The 22,389-nt window shown below is 44.0% G+C and overlaps 1 protein-coding gene across 7 annotated transcripts in view; it reads right to left on the reverse strand.

Moving 5' to 3' along the window:
* The window catches only part of LOC144742273 (RNA-binding motif, single-stranded-interacting protein 1-like), a 244,966-nt gene extending 224,412 nt beyond the window's left edge, over positions 1 to 20,554 (reverse strand). For 2 of the 7 annotated variants that reach the window (XM_078592468.1, XM_078592450.1), the window contains exon 1: positions 20,269 to 20,487. In XM_078592468.1, the coding sequence (XP_078448594.1) occupies positions 20,269 to 20,472 (204 nt within the window). In that variant the 5' untranslated portion in view covers positions 20,473 to 20,487. Of the gene's footprint in view, positions 1 to 20,268 lie in introns of all 7 variants that reach the window. The other 5 variants (XM_078592494.1, XM_078592477.1, XM_078592459.1 and 2 more) reach the window with 5 other exon arrangements.
* Between the last annotated feature and the right edge of the window lie 1,835 nt (positions 20,555 to 22,389).

Below are 22,389 nucleotides of genomic sequence, written 5' to 3' on the forward strand. Positions count from 1 at the left end.
CGGCCCCCCATGTGGAGTGACGTCACCCGCTAATTATGAATGAGGGGGGCGGTGTCCATTTGGAGGACGTCGCCTGTTCATGATTATTAATGAGGGGGGCTGTTCGATGTGGAGTGACGTCACCTGCTCATGATTATTAATGAGGGAGGGTGCTCAATGTGGAATGACGTCATCTGCTCATGATTATTAATGAGGGGGGGGGGGTCCATGTGGAGGACGTAACCTGCTCATGATTATTAATGAGGAGGGGTGGGGGGGTGTCTATTTGGAGGACGTCATCTGCTCATGAATATTAATGAGGGGAGCTGGTCGATGTGGAGTGACGTCACGAGCGTTAAGGACATTTCTGGGTGATTATAGTAGGTATCTGAGTACGACGTTTAGCCAGTAATTACAACTAGCTTCATCAGGCGACAGCCAGATTTGTGGAGAAATCCTCCTGTTTCGTTCCTTAAATTGAGGGGTAGCTGTAATGACGTCACGTGTGTGCTCTTCTTGCGCGAAATGCGGCGGGGGGGGATTAATGAATGCATATAAATGACATTGGGTATCCATTGTCGTGTGGGTTATTTATATGGTAATCAACGAACATTATGCATGCGCATTAATCAAGCCTATTGTTCTTGTACTTCCTGTCGATTGTGTGTACTAAAATAGCCGTAACAACGGTAATCCCTATTGAAGTATGGTGGCCTGTATAGGCATGCATTTAAACAATGTATTATTTGATGATTCGCTTACAAGCAGCACTAAGTCTGTAGCTATCCAAACGGTTAAAATTAAAATTTTCTCTCAATTTCTATAGATTATATAATTAGTCTTGGCCAGTTGTAACTAGTTTTTCACAGAACTTCAACATTATCACAATCAATTGAGTGTCCTTGAGAAGCACGCGTATTCTGCCATTGGCGACAGTTGTATTTGGAAGTATTTAATATTTATTTAGTGTTCTTTTAGTCTCGTGCTGATCAACCGTCCTGTTTGCTCAACATAGCATTTGCCACAAGTGCAATTAATCCGGTACACACTGCTAAATCCCACAAAATGGAACTTATATTACTGACCCAGAAAGCATGATGGATTAGGTCAAACTTCAACCGCGATTTTAACTCATGGCCTTTTGATTGCAGAATGAGCACTCTTAACCACAACCCCACTTACCCAGCTCATCAAACACGATGCACCTACCTTGTACATGCATACACGCATTGCTACTTTCTACACAATACATATTACAGTACTCAATTTAATACAACTAGCAGGTGTACGTTTATACATATCTTTATTAATTAACGTATGATGTGAAACACGCATACTGTAGCGCACTTCATAAATGACCTCGCGTTGACAGTGGCCACCCATAGAACAGGAACACTGCGCTTGTCGAGACCTTATAAATGCCGCAATGACGTTTTATTGCAGTGTGGCAATTGACATTGGAGGCCGCACAGCAACAACGGTGTGACCAGAGTCACTCTCCGGGCAGCGCTCTCATACAGCATGTGGGCTCTGAGAAGACTTCACTAATTAAATTCACAATCCATCTCCCGCAACAATGGCACGGTTAATGCATTCCAGTTGCAGCCTTCCTGCATTTTGTTGCAGTGATTGTTAATCCCATTCCCTCAATAATGTTTGACCGGCTGGCCAGGGCATGTGGTTTCTGCCAGCCCCGCTGCACTAACTCCCAATTCATTAGCGGGACGAAGATATTTTTTTCCCATTGGTGAGTTTGTAGCACACACTACATTTTTATTCGATTAATTCTTAACACGTGTGGGCCACTTTGTAACAATTTACTCTGAATCCTTATTCATCAGAAAACCTGGGGATGTACGCCAGGAAACTTTTAAGTGAATATATTGCACTGAGCATGATCAATTACATCTTCAATCAGGCCACTCTGTTACCGATCTAAAGGAACACCATTGCACGTGTGGCACCTACGAGCATTAATGCAACGTGTACATGTAACAGTCCCTGAGCCAATCCACTTCAGGATGAGGGCATCGCATCCCCTCACTTGTCTGAGTATTGGGGGATGTTTGACCGTACTTTACCTCGGGGCTGGTAGACGGCAGATAACGTATACATTATAGCATCGAAGTATAGTACAGCAATGTAATTTGCTGTACTGCCCTCTGCCCCCAACCATGTTTTCCCACAGACTATAACAACCTGTCATACCGGGTGGTGTGATCCTCTCCAGGCTTAAACCTGCTTAGCTGCTGAGATTTCACAAGATCGGGCGCATCCCGGGTGATTTGGGCACGGCAATAATGCAACGTACGCCGACTACAATCACAAGCAGGTATGGCAAATGAATGTTGACATAACCTCGCAGGAGAGTCGACGTGTATCAGCTTACAATGCACGTAACCAGGAACATGGCTTGTGACTTACAGTCAGAGGCAAGTCACAGTCATCTGTCTTCCTTGTCAATCTCAGCTGTGAAAATGCGTCACAGACTAAAGCAATCACTTGTAACTATAAATATCTTTCAGCTTCGATGCAGTGGTTGTTAACGATGACAGTGACAAGGCTTGAGCACGAGCGCTACCACCAACACAGGTCCCCCACGCTGATGAAGGCAGCAAGCTCTTAAAACAAGTGAACTAAACTAAAAACTCAACTATTTTTTAGTTTACCAGGTAAGACCCACTGAGTTATATATAGCTATTTTACAGAAGCGACCTGGCCACAAATGATAGCCCAATGAAGTGGCTTACGATGTGGATATTTATAGCAGCCAAATATTCTAAACGCATGTTTCTAAATGTGGAGGGAAAAACGGGAGGATCTGGATAAAAATCCACGCGATTGCGGGGAGAGAGACGTGCAAACTCCAAACAGACAGGTTTCAGAATTGAACTCACGACCTCCTGTATACCAGGCCAGGTAGTTACCATCTTGCTACCCCAGCACAAGTGAGCAGGAAGATCAAATATGTAGTTGGCATATGCTTCTTATCTAGTAATTATTTAAGAAAAGAACAGCCAATTGTCTATTTAAAGCAGTTTTTTTAAACATACCAATTGAAACTTGTTAATTAGTCGGAGGAAGCCCATGCAAAGCAGCTTTATAAGACAATGGCGGAAGACTCAATGGTGCCACTCTCTTCCCTTGTGCTTCCTCAATTTTCTCCTCCACGCCTAATCCCTCCCCCCCAACTCTCTCAAAGGCTCGGCTTGACGGGAAAAAGATGGCATGCTCGGAATACAACAACTTTTCGGTAATTCTTTGGCCAGAGGCAACAAAGCCTTTGGTGTCTATCACAATTACATATACATTACTTTCTTTGGTTATCCACCTTCCTCCCGCATGCAAAATAATAAGTCATAAATCAAAGATCCAAATGTGGGGCCCTAATAAAAATTAGTCTTGAGGCTAATCGAGACTTCTCTGAATTCATGCAAGGGTGCTGAGGCCGAACCGGTGAATCCGTTACCTGAAGGTACTGAGTTCAAATCCAAATCAAAGGTGAATAGAATGCTAACATAAGTAATTGGTTCCTGCCATAGCACTGTGGAATTTCCACCAGAGTCAGAAGCACCAAGGGATATTAGTTATGTCCCTGGCTTGTTTGGGCAAAGACACACTTTGATTTTATTACGCTCGCCAACACATTGCACACTAAATCTCACCCATGCCTTTTCACCGCCAACAGCTTGCATTTGTATCCCTGATGAATCCACGGTGAGCCGGGCTTTAGCGTTGACAAACTTAGACATTGGAAAACTTCCCTGCGGCGAAGAGCCGATGGAGTTGGTGTGCGATGTTTAGGTGTCTTAGGGAAGGGACGATCAAAATTCCTTTGCACGTGCTTTGGCGGAGCGGCTTAAGCAACGTTTGAGCTATGCAACTGACGTGAGATGCCCGCGTGTTGCCTAACCGTACGACGAGTTTTCACGGAAGCGGTGCAGTGAAGGGATTTTGTTGCAAATTGCCGGTGTGGAAAAAAGAGAATATAAAAGTAGCCCTATGGTCCATGGACAAGTCTCTGCGGATTACAAACAGAAATCGCTACACTTCATATTTGATCAAAGAGTTATCACGAGCACGGTCACAAGGAATAAAACACAAAAAACAAATCAATGGATTTGGAAAGCCGCTGAAAGTTGGTCCTGAAGGATGGCATAAAGCAGAGCACAGCAGTAATCCGTCAAGTACAGAAAAATCAGATTACCTGCAGTAACTAATGAATCAAAAGAGGCGAGCGTAAACCTTGGCCCTCAAGCTAAGCACTACTTCCTGCCACTTTGTAACCCAAGAAGTGCGCACGTGTAGGAACTTGACTGCAAATGTAAATGGCTGACTGGAACTGTCAGGCCTGTCACTGTGGCCGTCTTTATCTGCTAATGCTCAAAAGGGGTTGGACAAAGACGCCTATTCACCCTTATCTCGCTCGATGTGCACCTTCGGCGCAAAATGAAAAGGTGCACACGTCAGATTGCGTTTTGAAGAGGAGTAATGATTGTACTTATAAATGGATGAGTGCTTCTCGCGCTGGCTCCCCACTGGTACAGCTTCAATCACATACATTTCTCTCCAACTTCATGCCTAAATTATGCACATTTGTAGCGAAGGATTTTTCACACCTCTTAGTGCATGAGGGAAAGGCATGTGCGTAGCCAATTAAGTAGGTAATTTAAAACTACATAAGTACAGAATATTGTTGAAATTACTCTAATCAGCACTAAGTGGTGATGAACCACAAATGCTTGGTGATTAGATTAGTTGGCAAATGGATTCTTACACTTTGTGAGATAAAAGGTCATTGTTATGCATCTGCACTGCAAGGTTAATGCAATGGCATCCTTTATGATTTGTGAAATGTGGTAAATTTACTGAAAAAAGTAGCGTGGCTGAGGCTAAGTGTGATAATGAAAGCGCGTTCCTCGCCGCTTCTCCACTCACACGGTAATTAAACTCTTGTAGCTTCAGCGATCTTGAGAAATAATGAGCCAGGTTATGTAGAACAAAAATAACAATTGCTGCGTTTTTCCTTCGCTGGAGAGAAAAAACAACGAGGTAAATTTGACCAAAAATTTAGAAGACCAAAAAAATATACCTTGCTTTTATTGTTGCTTCACATGCTACATTCAACCCATAAGCTGAATATCATACACAGTTGCTTAGATTATGTTCATTGCAGCTAAACATGGGCACATGTTTATTTCGTAAGTTTAGTAATATATTATTTGGGTCTTTCGGTAAAGTCACGTAGATAGGTTCAAAAAATAAGAAAATAATATAGAAACTACGACGTTTCGGTCGCAACACAAGCGACCGCCATCAGATGGAAAAAAGGGGGGAAGCCACTAAAGGCCAGCTGTTTTAAAGGTTTAAAATGGGCGTAGCCCAAGCGTCCTGTAAACAAGCGGGGATGGTTATGTTATTAGGGTAGACAAAAGGGGAGAACCCACTAAAGGAAAAACAAGCGGAGATGGCTATGTTAATAGGGTAGACGCATGTAATTAACAACTTGTGGTATGCCCAATGCAGGGGCGACACCGCAGGAACTGGAATTGCTTGTCCCATCTTTAGTCAAAGGTGACAAGATGGAAACATCACAGCTATATATGATTTAAACTGGTTGATAACGTCCTTCCAATGATTGCTGAGTTTGTACCCATCCTCTCGGTTGAAATTGTGGCTGTATATATGGATGGCTTCATGAACGAATCTTTTTTTGATAGCCAGTGGGCTTGCAAAGTACCTTTGTCATAGAATAAATCTATTTCGTGTGAGCCAACCGCATTAAAACAATGATCAGCCACAGCTGAAGTGTTGGTCCTCCCGTGTTTCAAATCTGCATTATGCTCACGAACACGGTCCGAGACATGTCGCTTAGTTTCCCCAATGTAACCACTGCCACAGACACAGCTTAGTTTGTAGATGCCGGGGTATTGCATGTCAGGGATCTTATCCTTCACAGATGGGATCAGATCACGAATTTTATGCATTGTGTTAAATCGAACCTGGATCTTGTGTTTGATCATCATTTTGGAAATATTTTTGGTGACCCCTGCTATGTATGGCAAGGTGATGGTTTTGATTGGATCCTCAGATGGTTCTTTCCCAACGGTTGGGGTGATAGCTTTATGGATTGTGTAGTCTGAATATCCATTCGTCTTGAGAGCTTGGTGCACGTGTTTCAGTTCACTGGCTAGGTGACGATGGTCGGAGATACATCGAGCTCTATGGTATAGAGTTTTGATGAGGGAATGGGATGGATGGTGGTGGGAGTCAGGTTATAGGTAGGCATCAGTATGGGTTGCTTTCCTGCAGACAGAGTGGCCCATTGAGCCATCTGGTCTCTTTTCGATTGGAACATCCAAGAATGGTAGCTTGCCATGCTTTTCCACCTCCATGATGAATTTATGGCTGGGTGTATGGTCGGCCATGTGGCCAGATGATGAACGTGCCATCTCCGTACCTCTTCCACAAGGAAGGACGTAGAGTGGATGCCTGGATGGCGTCTATCTCAAATGTTTCCATGAAAACATTGGCTACAACTGGAGATAAGGGAGTACCCATTGGGGTACCTTTAACTTGTTTGTAGAATGTTCCATTCCAGGTGAAGTATGTATTGGCGAGGCAGTGTCTCACCAGGGCCAGTACATCAGGATTCAATCCTTCAATGATTGCAATGGTGTCGGGTACAGGAACTTTGGTGAACAAAGAAACTACATCGAAACTAACGAGCAAATCACCTGCAGACAGTTAGATGTCCTTAATTAACGATACCAAGTGAGCTAAGCTAAGTACACATGAGGTGGTCTTACCAGTGAATGGCTGCAAGGTCTCAGACAGAAATCGGGCCAGTTTGTAGTTGGGTGAGTCAATGGTGGAGACGATGGGACGAAGAGGTATACCTTCATGGATTTTTGGTAACCCATACAATCTGGGTGGTCTAGCAGCAGAGGGTTTTAAGGAAAACCGCTTGGTTTGTTCAATGAATGAAGCCGAATCAGTGATCATACTGTTGTTTTTGTAACGAGGCTGTTGGTGGGATCTCTTTTAATTTTGCTATAGCTGCCATCATTAAGTAGGTCCTGAATTTTGTTATTGTATGTGGTTTTGTCCATGATGGCAGTAGCATTGCCCTTGTCGGCTGAGAGGATGACTATGTCATCTCTCTTTTTTAGTTGAGAAAGCTCAAAACGCTCATCCTTAATGATCGGTGTCTTCGCATTTTTGAGGATTGCAGCGATTTCCGATCTTGCCACATCTGCACCGATGTGTACCAAACCCTTAAGGACTACATCGACCTGGACAATGATATTATTCACTGGGATGTGTTTAGGGGTGACTGCGAAGTTCAACCCTTTAGCCAGAACCGATTTTAGGCCATTGGAAATTGGACTATTACTCAGATTAATAGCAACCTTGTAAATGTCAAACTTTTTAAGGTGTGGATCTGGCTTCTTCTTGGAAAGGAGGTTGAACTTGGAAATCAGGTTATCTTTACATTTAGCTGACATTGTAGCAGCTGACGAGACTGTCATGTTATCTACATGTTCCCAATCAGATGTAGACATTATTTCTGTCAATGTTAAGTGTGATTTCAAGAGTGTCTTAGCCACATGATCCAGTTCAATTCGGAGCAATCTAATTCTCTCTGAGATCAGGGCCAAGCCGGCCCTGAACAAGATTCGTTTAGCATGAGGAGATGTGATAGCAGCAGATGTCAGTGTAAAGGAGATCGGTATTACCTTAGTGTCGCGGCATCTCTTCAGAAATGTGAGTGACTCTATCAGATGAAACTTCCTGTCTCCAAGTTTGTTAAAAGATCTTCCTGTCTCGAAGTTTGTTAAAGGATCACTTCATCGCAGGATAATGAGATGGTGATGTCTTGAGGAGGCCTTCATCCATAAGTGGCTGATGATGAATGATTATGGATGCTACACCTGTCAAATAATCATGCAATTTAGCTACTGTGTAGCATTGAACAGTCAAATGTTAGATTCTGCAGGCCCCCTAAAAAACTGAAAACCAAACTGAAATGTTCTGGCGATGAAGGACATTGTTTTCCTCAACTTCCTCTTCAAACTCGTGTCGAGGCAAATGAGCAACGTGAAAACGTGAAATGGCCTCGATAGCAGACCTACTCCTGCATGTATCTGCTCGTACGATGGTGGTGACAATCTCCGCTCATACGCATGGAACATTCTGATTGTCTTAAAAAAATAATCTGTTATGCTCTCAAATTATCATGATAGCGTACCAAATACATAATGCTCTCAGCATATGGCAGAGAGTGAGAAAGCTCACTGGCCAGCCTTAAGTGAGGCTCTTTAACTTTGTGCGCATGTCTATCGTGCAAAGGAGAGCAGCCAAGGGAGGATGCAGAAGGCGGCGTTTTTGGCACTGCCTGCACGCCTGTGCACATTCGGCCCTGAGCGACGGCGGTGGTGGCACTGTGGTTGTCCACTCTCCAACCCTGAGGGGGCAATTAAAATGGCACTACGTATAGCTCAATTAGCACTGACTGAGCGCGGCAAAAGGGGAAAAGGAAATGCATGCAAGTTGTACAAATTAAAACAAGAGCTATGTGGTAATCTACACGGAACTGCCACATTGCTTACGCAAGCAGCAATTAAAAGTTCCTGGCAAAAGAGCAAAGAGGCCAAGCCCAAAGGATACAGCAAACTAACAATTCGCCAGGGATCATTTTTTCATTGCTGGGAGTTGCTACTTTTGATACAAGTCCCGTTTGGAGAAAAAGATACAACAGGGAGGCTCAGAGAAAGGTGAGGACATATCAAGGGTTTTCCACCAAGAGAACAAAGGTGAGCTCTGTCCTTCCAGATGTCAACGTAGCAGGCATACGGGATATCGGCAGCAACACCTATTAGCAGTTTTCAGAGGGATGTTACAATGCAAAGTGTCTACCAACCGAACCCATGCTCTTCCCAAATTACACTGCTGGCCTCTTGTGTACCCCAAACACAATGTTGTGGTCTAAAGCATCTCTATCCATCAAGTTCCTGGTTTCCCAAAGAACATTTCAAATACAGGAGCAGTCACAGTATAATGCAAACACCACACACCAGAAACGATTCAGATTTTCTATTGAGAAGTGTCCATTATTTTGTCGTTATCTAAACAATGTAATCTATTTTTAGTGACATCACGGATGTCACTGTGTGGTGCCGGCCCTAGAGGGGCACGGCGTGCGATGTACTCACATCGCAAACATCACGTATGTAGCAACATCGTGAATTTCACTGTGTAATGCCGGCTCTAGCGAGGCACAGCGTGCGATGCATTGTCATCGCAGACACCCTGTAGGTGGGTGTAGTACCAGCCCTAGAGGGGGCTCGGTGAGCGCTGGGATAGCGCTCAGTGGCACCACGCGTGGCGTGCAGTGCTGACTCCTACAGGAGGGAGTGTGAGAGTGTCAGCCATAGAATGAGGTTACCCTGGGCCATGGCACTCTGGTTGACCCTGGAAGGTGACAAGTAAGATCTACACAGGGGCCCCAGGTGACCCTCCCCCCCCCCCCCAGGCTACGGGTGGTCACGTGTCAGGGTGAGATCCTACGGGAAGAGTCAAGAAACGGCAAGAGGCTTCTCGAAGGTGGTCGTGGCCAGGGGCGGGGCCAGCCACGACCCAGGAGCATATAAACCGGGGTCCCCACAGAGACCGGGCTTCAGCGTTGCTGTCGTCATCTGAAGATCTATGTTCTACGTCCAAGAAGTCACCAACACGTGGACGAGGACCCAAGCCAGGGTCCTGTCCGTTGTAGCTACTCCCAGTAACTAGCGTAGTTAGCCTGGTGGTCCACCACCACAGGTTGTCTGATAAAGGGGCAGTAACCCGTTTGTGTTAATGTGTTGGTGTTAATAACTATGTCTTGCCTCCGAGAAGTACGTCTACGACTCAGTTTAATCCACTACATATTTATATTTCACAGTTCCATGTAAAACAAATAAACAGGGCAAATAAGAGTTGTTAAATAATAATAATCACCAGCGACCGTGTACACTCTGTTTAACAGTAGTTATAATATCATGCATAATAGACAAAGCACAAAGTTCCCCAAAATAGTTATCTTATAGAAGGCAAAGGGGCACGTGCCATTAGCAATTATTATTAGGACTGGCACGATAAGGGAGGTGGTGGGGGGATATTTCCAACACCATACCCGACCATCCTTACCTCCCCCAGCACGAATGCTTTGGTACGCACCAAGTACTCATTTAAACCCAAGTTAACCCACGGTAGGCCCAGAACCAATTTAGATACCACTCGCTACTCAAGTTAGCCGTGGCCGGAAATCAAACTCAGTTCGGCCGGTTCATAGCGTGGTGCGCTGACTTCTGCGGCATCACTCGCCAGGCACAGATAAACAACACACACATGCAAACTCGCAAACGTTCACTTAAATTACACGTGAATTTATACATGTTGAACTTCTTTCGCACCGTATGTAGCCAACCGTGCTAATCGGAGGTGCTGTGCATTCATTGGTGCTGTGTTTTCCCTCAACTCGAAACTTGTCAGCAAGAAAGTACCAGAGTTCTGAGGACTTAAACGGCACTGCTCTCGATCATCAAGAGTAGCTCGATTAGCAAGTGTGTAGGTGAGAGTCCATTCCACCCCTCGCTTGCACACGCCACATCCCATCAGCCGTCAGATACTCTAATACCCTCTTGGCTTTCATTCCAATTTTTCTGTGGTCTGCTGCACACGACTCTCGCATCATCACCACAACGCCCACCCCCCGGCGGCACACCACCACCACCCTCGAGAAAAGTGAACTCTGCTTTCTCTCCCATTTACTCCTCACCTCGCTGGGCGGAGAAATACCTTGCATGCGAAAGCTTATGTCAGCGGAGAGAAGAGATGGGGGCGCAGTGTGCGGTGGTGGAGGGGGGGCTGGTGGGGAAGTTATGCTGATGCAGCCCGGGGTGAACATGTCATTATCTCTTTTCACCAAGCGTAAAAGGCAAGAATTACGGTTTAAGCTCTCACTTCCATTCATTCATTCCGGTTACCTTCCGTGCCAAGGAACGCCCTAGGCCAGGGGTCCTCAAACTTTTTAAACAGGGGGCCAGTTCACTGTCCCTCAGACCGTTGGAGGGCCGGACTATAGTTAAAAAAAGCTATGAACAAATTCCTATGCACACTGCATATATCTTATTTTGAAGTGAAGAAACAAAACGGGAACAAATACAATATTTAAAATGAAGAACAAGTAAAGTTAAATCAACAAACTTGCCAGTATTTCAATGGGAACTATGGGCCTGCTTTTGGCTAATGAGATGGTCAATGTCCGGTTCCATATTTGTCACTGCTAGTCGTAACAAGTGATGCAAGTATGCATCCGTTAGTTTAGATCTGGTTGGAGATTTCAAATGTTTCATTCTGGAAAAAAGTCTGTTCACAGACATAAGTGCTGCCAAAGATGGTTGCCATTTTGAGTGCATGGTTCCTGAGATGAGAATATGTCTCAGAGGGGAGAGATGAATAGAAATTATGAAGGCTGCTTGACTTGAATGCGTCTTTCAGAGAGTCACAATTCTGCAGTTCAGCCAGTTCCATTTGGTAAATTGTATCCACATTTTCAATGTCAATAGAAAATGGGTTACGGAAAAGCTGTATGTCCTGTTCATGGAGATGAAGCTCTTTAAATCTAAATTGGAACTCCTTTTGCAATGTTTCCAGTGAATCCACACATGTTTTGTTTGGGAATTGCAACCAATGGTTTTTCCGCTAACAGATTTTGAGTTGTGGGGAGATGGCAGAAGTTTTCCTCCTTAACTTGTTTGATGAGGAGGCCTAATTTTACTTCAAATGCTTTGACATGTGATTGCATATCACAGAGGAGCTTCCCCTTTCCTTGAAGTTGCACATTGAAACTGTCGAGTAGCTCTGTTACATCTGTCAGAAAGGCAAGGTGCCATTTCCATTCTGCATCATTGAGCTCTGGTACTACTTTGTTTTTTGAAAGCAGAAAAGCTGTAATCTGTGGAAGTCATAGAAACGTTTCAAAACTCTCCCTCGACTCAGCCAACGGACTTCTGTGTGGTACAGAACATCTTCATAGTCAACATTTAGTTCAGACAGAAATTCCTGAAATTGTCTGTGGTTTAGTGCATGAGCTCTAATGAAGTTAACACAAGATACCACAATTTTCATAACGGAGTTCCACTTCAGTGATTTACTACACAGCGCTTGTTGGTGGATGAGGCAGTGTATGGCTATTGGATGAGAATGGTTATGTTTGTCCATCTCTTGGTTAATGCGAGCAATTACTCCTTTCTTAGACCCCACCATGCTAGGAGCACCATCAGTTGTCACACTGGCTAGTTTAGCCCAATTCAGCTCCAAACCATTCACAGTTTGGCAAACCTTTTCATAGATATCCTCTCCTGTAGTTGTTCCTTTGATGCTTTGCAGTGCAGCAAGCACTTCTGTGACTTCGAAATAGTCATTCATCCCACGAATAAAAATTAGAAGTTGTGCAGAATCACGAACATCATTGCTTTCGTCGAGTGCCAAGGAAAAATAGAAAAGTTTTTTGTGGAGTTTTGCAAATGCTGATGCAAATTGTCTCCCATTTCCTCAATCCTCCGTGTAATTGTAGGTCCTGAAAGACTCACTGTACTAAATAAATCGGCCTTCTCTGGACACATCTCTTTGGCAACAGAAAGAAGGCATTCTTTAACAAATTCTCCCTCCACGAATGGTCTGCCAGTGCACGCTATTAGCTTGGCAACTTGAAAACTTGCTCGCAGTGATGAAATATTTAGCTGCTTCTGCTTCACAGAAGTATTTTGCTGAGTTGTTAATGTATTTTTCAGTTTTAATATTTTATCTTTTCTCACTTCTCCGACCAAACAATCATATTTATCTTCATGTTGAGTTTCATAGTGTCGACGTAAATTGTATTCTTTGAACACAGACACTATATTCTGGAATATCAGACACACAGCTCTTTCCTTGTACTGCATGAAAAAGTAATCATAAGTCCACTGTTCTTTGAATATCCTACACTCCGAGTCAATTTTTCTCTTTCTTGACATCAGTTTCCTAGGGAGTCAAAATTGCTATTAGTAAAATACCAATATATATACAGCGCTACAAAAACAATATACCAGCAATAACGTTGCCCACACAGAGACATACAGACTGCACTGCCCATCAATGCAGTCTGATTGGGGGAACTCCGCTTTTACCCCAGGCTCACACTGGTGCGGGTGCCATTAAAAGTTAATTAAACCTGCAGTTTTGTTCACAGATCGCAGTACATCCCCAGCACACAGGAATATCACTGGGAGTGGAGCCGAGGGGCAAGTGAGGGAGCTCAGGGAGGGAGAGCCAGTCAAGCGCAGCCAGGGGAGGGCTGGCAGCCTTAGGCCTGGGGGGCAAGTCCAGTCAATTGGCCCATTGAACCATTCACCAGCGCAGCCCAATGAGTGCCCACCGCCGCAGCTCAATCAGTGCTCACTAGCGCAGCCAAATCAGTGCTCGCCACCACAGCCCAATCAGTGCCCACCACCGCAGCCCAATGAGTGCTCACCAGCGCAGCCCAATTAGTGCTCACCAGCGCAGCCCAATTAGTGCTCACAAGCGCAGCCCAATTAGTGACCATGGGCCGGATAAATGTCCTCGGCGGGCCGCATGTGGCCCGCGGGCCGTAGTTTGAGGACCCCTGCCCTAGGCCTTCAATCCTTCATGGTGTAGTACCGTTGAGGACGCGTGGACACCGGAGTAGAGGCACACGTATTTATTTCACAACAGTCACTGGGGACATACAGTACTGGAGGGGGTATCGGCCCCCTCACCCGGATAGCTGGGAACACACGGCTAGCTACCCCTAGCCTGCCTCCTAATCCTCCAAATACTGGGCTAGGGGAGGCTGTCTGGCCCGACACTGGTCAGTCGGGCTACGGTACCCGGAGTCCCAGAGTCCTGGCTCTGGTTCACGGGACCACGCCGCTGGCTCGGTCCTGCGCGGCCCTGACAAGGGCGGCGTCCCAGGGGAGTCCAGGGCTCTAGCTAGGCAGTCTTCGGTCTTCAAGAGTTTACTTAAACATTCTGCCCCGAGCCCTCTGACACATCCCCCTTTATACTCCACCCCCGCTGAGGGGTGGGGCCCCGGGCTGCCTGGTGCGGACGTCGTTGAGAGCACCCCCCCCCGTGCACTCACGTAGCCCCGCCCACTGTGTTTGTTTCCCATAAGCTGCCATGCATAACGGCTCTCTCTCTAACACCCCTACACTAGTTTCCCGTGTGATCCCATACATACAGCTCCTCCGTAACACCCTTACAATGGTATTCGCATCACACGCTAAGGCAAGTGTAATCCAAACTTTTATTTTAATCATTGACATTTCTCGGGTCATATTTCGATTTAAAGCTTTCGTGACTGCAGGGATTCATCTTCTTGGTTCTTTCGGTAAAGTCACGTAGAAGGGAGATAATAAAATAATAAAAATAAAACATAATAAAATACAATTCTCAAGACGTTTGGGCCACAATGCAAGCAGCCGTCCTCAGGTGAAGAACAGGTCTGTCGGAAAGACAGCGTCTGAATGAACACCGCCAAGCTTGGCAGCGTATATTTAAGCTGGGTTAGGGGTCATGTTTATACCCACATCCTTTTTATTTCTCACCAAAACACAACAAAGCACCTTTTTCACAATGGACGTGTAAACACTGCAGTAACACGGGTCTTCTTTAGAAAAAAAAAATCAAAAAGTGTGATTATTATAAGAATAGGGTTTACAGAGCCAACCGCGCTAATCGGAGGTGCTGTGCATTCATTGGTGTTATGTTTTCCCTCAACTCGAAACTTGTCAGCAAGAAAGTACCAGAGTGCCGAGGACTTAAAAGGCACTGCGCTCGATCATCAAGAGTGGCTCGATTACCAAGTGTGTCGGTTGAAGGTCCATTCCACCACCTCCTTGTGAACAAACCACAACAGGTGTTAAGATGTTCAAACGCCTGTTTTATTGCCAGAAAGGGTGAAAACCTATTAATCTAGATTTGAAGTTTTCGTGACTGCAGGGATCCATACTCTTTGGTTCTTTCGGTAAAGTCACGTAGGTATAAAATTTTAAAACATGTATTTAATTGCTTTCACGTAGGTATAAAATAGATTATTTTATTGATTTAATTTCTTTTATTTTATACCTACGTGACTTTACCGAAAGAACCAAAGCGTATGAAAACCTATTCTTACACTTTGATACTGCCAAGAAAGGTCCCATGTTGTAGCTGCTCAAGTATGATGATTGTTAAAAACAATAGTCTGCCTGTACAGGTACTCACTTTGTAGTTGGCTAAATGAAATGGTTTCGACAGTGCTGTCTTATGAATTAAGCATCGCAAAATCCTTATCTCTGATTATGAACCTGTAATAGCAGTGAAATGAATATCCACATTTCTATGCTAAGGACCAATCTACCCCTAGGACATTAACTCCCGTTTATAATTTATTGACCGTAACTGAAGGATGGGCTGAGTCGACTGCAAGCCACAATTTGAACTCACAAGTCGCTGATTGTAGATAGAGTATTCTGCCACAGCATCAACTACATGGATATATATGTATGTAATAAACAAATATATATGCAAATATGTACATAATTAGAATTGACAGCCGTTTGTAAATAAAATTAAGTGCACGGCTATTTGACCATACTTCCCCACGCTTGTTAGTGCCGGTTGGTAAAGATATCACTGACCACTGATGTTAGCCGTGACTGAGCATTGAATCAGGTTCATGTAACAGCAGAACCACTATTCCCCCATGTACAAATACATAGTGTACAAATATATATTTTTTTATACAATGGAGCTTTTTTTTATTGTCAACTACAATCAGTCCATTTCCGTATGTATCCTACATCAGGGAATACATTTTCGAAATGAGGCATAACTCAGTGTGACCACAACAAACACTACAATACTTGGGTCAATGTAAACTGATATTGGTGACAAAAACGTTGTGAATCAACAATAATGTGAATTTAAACATTTCATGGACCGAGCAATTAATTTGATTTGGATAATATCATCCAAAATAATAGTTTTAAATGGACCATTTATGTACACTGTGGATCCTGTGAATTCAACGGCACAATATAATATACTCTTCTTGCATGATGTTATGTGCGAGATTAAAAAAAGAACTGAATTGCTGGGCTTTACCGCAACAGTGTAAGAGGGAGCAGCTCAGTGTGTGTGTATGTACACCATCGCACCTAAGAAGGGATTGATTTTTTTTATTATATATTTCGCAACATCATGACAAAAATCACAAATTGTGACTCTTTCTTGTGGATGTTTTTTTTTGTATGCAGCATTATTTAATTCTAGAATTTTGCCCGTCCTAGGACGGAAGCTGTAATATTTACGAAAAAATTGAGCAGAGTATAATTGTATCTTGTGTAAATTTAATGGCAGTGAATCTTGCACGAAAGAATGTTATCAAACACCACACTGAATTTCACTGTAGCACTGTATTAATGGCAGTGAATCTTGCACAAAACGATGTCATTAAACACTTCACTGAATTTTACTGTAGTACTGTATTAATGGCAGTGAATCTTGTCATAAAACACCTCACTTAATGTTACTGTAGCACTTTATTTAATTGATCTTCAATTAGCCCTTTGCCCATCCTAGGACAGAAGCTGTAATATTAAAGATGTACATTTACTTTTTATTGTGTGATTGTAAAAAAACATTAAGAGTTGTTTCACGTAAATACATTTTTCATAACTTAAAAAATGAAACCTTGATATACGATATTTTGTGTGAATCTCTTGTACTTTATTAATGGCAGTGATTCTTGCACAAAACTACGTCATAAAACACCTCACCTCATGTCACTGTAGCACTGCATTTAACTCGCCTTCAAATAGTCCAAAATCACTGCTCTGATACTCTTAGGTTGTTTCGGTTAAGTCACGTAGGTGAAAAATAAAATTAAAATTAATAAAGTAAAATAAAAATCACGACGTTTCGGAGGCAACACAAGCTTCCGTCTTCAGGTGGAACCGTCAGCACGATTGCTGTATCAAGCAATTTTAATTTTATTTTTCACCTACGTGACTTTACCGAAAAAACCTAAGAATATGAATCCTTGCAGTCAAGAAAGCTTCAAATCTAGAACTGCTCTGATACTTTATTTTCTTCTGTTTTCGCTCGCTGGGGTTGTAATCAATTTGAATTCGATGCAATGTCTGGAAAATCACGGAGAAATGTATTTATTTTAGAATATTTTTGAAGCAAAAATTTGACTTACTTTTTATTTCAAGTGCTGAAGAAATAGATAAAGACACCAAATACACTTTGTTGCTGTGTATAATTATTTATTTGATGACCTTTAAATAAAGAAACGTCAAATGGAAAGCGAATTTTCATAAATCTTAGGCATGTGGAGTGACGTCACGCGCGTTACACACATTTCTGGGCTATTCTAATGTAGTAATGTATGACTGACAGAAGAACGGGGGGATGGAAAAAATCTAGTTAACCGTCAAAGACACGGGGTCAGCACATCGTGAACCCTGGCAAGCCTGACCTTATATGCAGAGAAGCCACGGGAGCCAGCAGCGCGAAAGCAAATCTCCTGACACGATGTCAAATATTACACTCTGTGGTGCAGGCCACACGCACACTGACCCCATTTACGCTTTTGGTGGCGGTGACATTTTGATGGTCTTCACGGGGCGTTTGTTTCCACATGTGGCCGCGCGTGGCATCCACGCCATCCTCGGTCATGGCAAGGTCACGGCCCGGGCTGTTTTATTGCAAGCCGCAGCAATCTCTTTTGGAAGCCTGCAGCCGTGTTTTCATTTTTCAGCCGCACTCAAATATTGACACTGTGCGGATGCAGCGCTGACAGTGCCTTTTTGACACGCGCCAGGTCCTTCAGTCATGTGTCGTTTTTAAACGTTTGTTTTGATTGAGTGTGAAACACAGTCAACGGGTGAGTGATCTGCGATTGACAGTAAAATAGCGAAGGGGTAAATACACGGCCGAGCCGCTACTTCTAACAGTGAAGGGTCGCGCGCCTCCTCTGAGCCGACGTGGTTCAAGGCAGCATCCGTCACTCGTCACAGCGTACGCTTGGACGCGGCCGGTCTAATAACCACACAAGGGTTGATTTAATTGCAGGGGGAAAAAAACTACAACTTAGTTATTGTGTGGTCACCGGCAGCTTCCCGCGGATAAAGTTATGAGCATTGACTTGTATTCATCATCGGCTACGAACTCACACACGTTCAAATGCTGCCTTATGATAAAGCAAACAGAGGAGGAGATGCGCTCTCATTGTATATTGTGTTATTCGAGATGAATCTGCATTAAAATTGAGAGCGCACATGATTTGTAGCCAATGCAAATGCGGAGGTTTTTATCTGTTTTGCGGCACAGCCTGTAGTAACTGTGCAGTTTGTGCGCAGTGGGTTTTAGTTACTGCTGCCCTTGTTAAGGGGTAGGAAGGGCAAGCTGTGAACATCCTATAGGGCACTACTCCGTGACACACATTGCCCCGTTTCTGCTCTCTAATTATCCAATTCAATGTGAGCGATTATGCAAAATGGCACCAGCGTCTTCACAAGCGCTGTCTGAATACACTCACATTCGGTCGTGGTAGGCTGCCAAAATAAAATAAGAATAATAAAAAAAGACATGTTACAAAAAAGTGAATGAAAATTCCTTATTAGGGAAATCACTGTAACCACTCTCCTTCTCCATTAACTGCTGGAGGCCTTCACCCTCTGGGTGCCGATTATTTCCTGGAGTTGAAGCAATTTATTGTCCCAAAGAACTAATTTTGTTTCGAAATAACTATTGTAGTTAATGGAGTTTTCAGCGTGAAGCACTAAAAAGTACACTGGCGGAACATTAGCTTGTTTGCCGCTGATGACAGTGATTGTGCTCATTGATGTATGAGTAATAGCCTCAAATTCCTACTGGATTGTTTACTCAATTAGCGGCAAATGTTTTTTTTTATATATCCAGTAACATGCAATTACAAGAGACCCACCGTGCAATAAATGTCAAACAGAAAATGGCTGTAATTTATCGAAATTATTCAATTGTCATCATAACTGTGTGACAGGACGCCGTGTTGGATTTGCCGCTCACCACGGCAAGTGTCCGAAAAAAGTAGAGGTGATGGTGACCAGGGTAAATCGGCATACAAAGTGGAACTATATTCTTAGGTTTTTTCGGTAAAGTCACGTAGGTAAAACATAAAAAAGTAAAATAAAATAAAATAAAAATCACAACGTTTCGGAGGCAACATAAGCTTCCGTCTTCAGGTGGAACCGTCACAGCCGCGACAGCTGTATCAAGTAAATGAGACCATTATATAAACGGAGTGGTAGCTCCTGCAATCTCTCATTTACTTGATACAGCTGTCATGGCTGTGACGGTTCCACCTGAAGACGGAAGCTTGTGTTGCCTCCGAAACGTCGTGATTTTTATTTTATTTTACTTTTTTAATGTTTTACCTACGTGACTTTACCGAAAAAACCTAAGAATATGAATCCTTGCAGTCACGAAAGCTTCAAATCTAAAGTGGAACTAGTCTAGAACTAATCGCTTGTTGGTCCAGACTTGTACCTTGTGACCGCCATCGGTTTCAAACCCTGGCCCAGTGTCTGTTTCTATCTCCATACCACCTGGATTATATTTATCTCCATTTTATCCATCTTGGGATGTAATGGTTTGTGTATGGTGTGCTCCCTTGCCTGATTTCCGAGTGATTTCCGCAATACTATCACTTTATGCGAGGCTGTCAAATACAATATTTTCATTCATTAACTAAATACTCACCAACTGCTATATTTGAAATGGTATAACAGGTCGCACGCCCATGCTCCAGACGTAAGCTTCTCTCATTATCGTTCAGTTGATCCTTTATCCATGGAGATCTTGTTGGGTCTCAATGGTCTTCTTCAGGAAGCTCCTGAAATGGGATTTTTTCCCCCAATTCCTCATCCTCTTAACTGGAATGCCTGAATAATGTGCATGTACACAAGCAGCCAATACTCAATCACACACACAGTCAGGCGAGCAACCCACTCACTGTACTGCCATCTACAGGCCAGCTCATAATCCGGCAGGGTTATGTATCTCACACACGATGACCTCTCAGTGTTCCACGAACCCCACCTCCAAAGCAGCGGGTTAGAGGTGTTCATCATCGCCACTTAAGCTGTGCATTTCCGCGTTGTTTCAGAGTGGAGAACGTGACCCATGCTGCTGCCCAAGCCTCGTCGCGTCACGTACCGGCATGGCATGCTGCACCGCAGCATAGCTGTATCCGGCGTGCGGAGCCGGGTGGTAGTAGGGTGCCGGGTAGATCCGGGGGCTTCGAGCCAGGGCAAAGCGGCTCCAGCCGGGGGGCTCGGCCCCCCAGTGCGTGGCGAACGCAGGGCTCGTGGCTGCCGTCTGAGGTTTGCTGCCCCCGTACACTCGCATGTGGCCGCCCATCTGTAGGTGACAGCGAGTGGGGTGTCACATGCGCACAGCTCAGCTAGAGGCAACATACAGCAGCCAGGGAATGTTGTGAGAAAGTCTGAAAATGAGATACTTCACTACATGTTGGTACAATTTACAATCACTCAGCCCACTGTTCACCCTCTTATGAATGGAGGCCTCCCCAGGCCTTTCCAAGATGGAGGTTTTGTGACCATAATTCACCACACTGGTCAGTGCGAGTTCGTGAAATGGATGGCCAGGGTTGGCTCAGATACCATTCGCTACCGATGTTGGCCATGCCCCGGATTCAAACTCAGGCTAATGGGTTGTTTGTAGCAGCACAGCGTGTTAACCACTGCACCATTGCTCCATCCATCCAAATTAGTATGAATAGACCTGTTAATATAATAACACTGTGTAACACAATTTTTGTTCCTGGATAGTAAGTGTTATTTCCTAATTATGCCTAAAAAGTATAGAAAATGACCATTATTCCCGACAAACTTTGCTTTTGTGACCAGGACAGTGATACATGTATTTTGAAATGTACCTTTTCTCAATGAGAAAACGGGCGAATTTGAGACTTTTCGTTCACATAAAGTCAGAAAAAAAACATGAATCAAAATTAACATGTAATTATACTAAAGTAATACAAAAATGACTACAAAAGATTCAGAAGTGAGTAGTTTTTCGAGATTTACGATTATACTGTAAATCACTTTCATAAATCAGCCCCCAAATGTAGTCTCCCATCATGTTCTTGTTGTACAGTCCTTGGTAGCAGCGTTCAAAGTCCAGCATATCCTGGTGGAATCGCTCGCCTTGCTCCTCCGAGTACGCTCCCATGTTCTCCTTGAATTTATCAAGATGAGCATCAAGGATATGGACTTTGAGGGACATCCTATAACCTATTATGCCGTAATTCTTCACCAGAGTCTCAACTAGCTCCACATAGTTTTCGACCTTGTGATTGCCCAAGAAGCCACGAACCATTGCGAAAAAAGTTACAAATCGCTTTCTCCTTAGTAGTGAGCTACTTGGGTAATTCTTTGCACTCCAGGTTCTTCTTTATCTGTGGTCCAACGAAGACACCGGCTTTGACCTTTGCCTCAGACAGCTTAGGGAAGAAGTCTTGAAGGTGCTTGAAGGCTGCCGACTCCTTATCTACAGGTCTGACAAATGGTTTCATAAGGCTCAATTTGATGTGTAGTGGTGGCATCACCACCAGTGGCTCCCACTTGACGTTGTTTCTCCCCACAGAGAACTCGGTCCACTGTGGCCAGTCCCGCCTGTGTGTGTGCGCCTTGGTGTCCCTGCTTTCACAAAGGCAAAGATATCAGGGAAACTTGAAAAACCCGCCTTGGAGATCCATCAGGAATGCCACCATTTTGAAGTCTCTGATGACCTCCCAGCCATACTCATCATACTTCAAGGCATCCAGCAAGGTCTTGATGCTGTTATATTCCTCTTTGAGGTGCACCGAGTGAGCCAGGGGAAGAGACGGGTACTTGTTACCATTATGGAGCAGCACGGCTTTGAGGCTCCTGGATGAGCTGTCAATGAAGAGGCGCCACTCATTCTGGTTACAGGCGATTCCAATTGCCTCGAAGTGGTTGAGGTCTTTTTGGTTGGGGTAGGATGGGTTTCTCTCCTCAGCTCTCCACCTCTGGAATTGTCATCTGGATCTAAAACATCTTCATCGCTTTTGTACAGAGTACTTTTTTGCTCTTGTCTTGATAAATTGGCCGCAGACATAGCAAAATGCATCTGCCAGATTATTGCAGCCTCTTGATGCCATCTCAGAAAAATGCAGATATGTATCCACTTAGGCAGCTGGAACTAAACTGAATTGGTGGGCTTAAGGCCACTGTATTTATACTACTATTGATATTACTGGAAAGTTCTTGAATGTTCTAGAAGTTACTCCAA

The sequence above is a fragment of the Lampetra planeri genome, chromosome 1 (genome assembly GCF_965212315.1).
Source record: "Lampetra planeri chromosome 1, kcLamPlan1.2.h2, whole genome shotgun sequence".
In the NCBI taxonomy this organism is placed as follows: domain Eukaryota; kingdom Metazoa; phylum Chordata; class Hyperoartia; order Petromyzontiformes; family Petromyzontidae; genus Lampetra; species Lampetra planeri.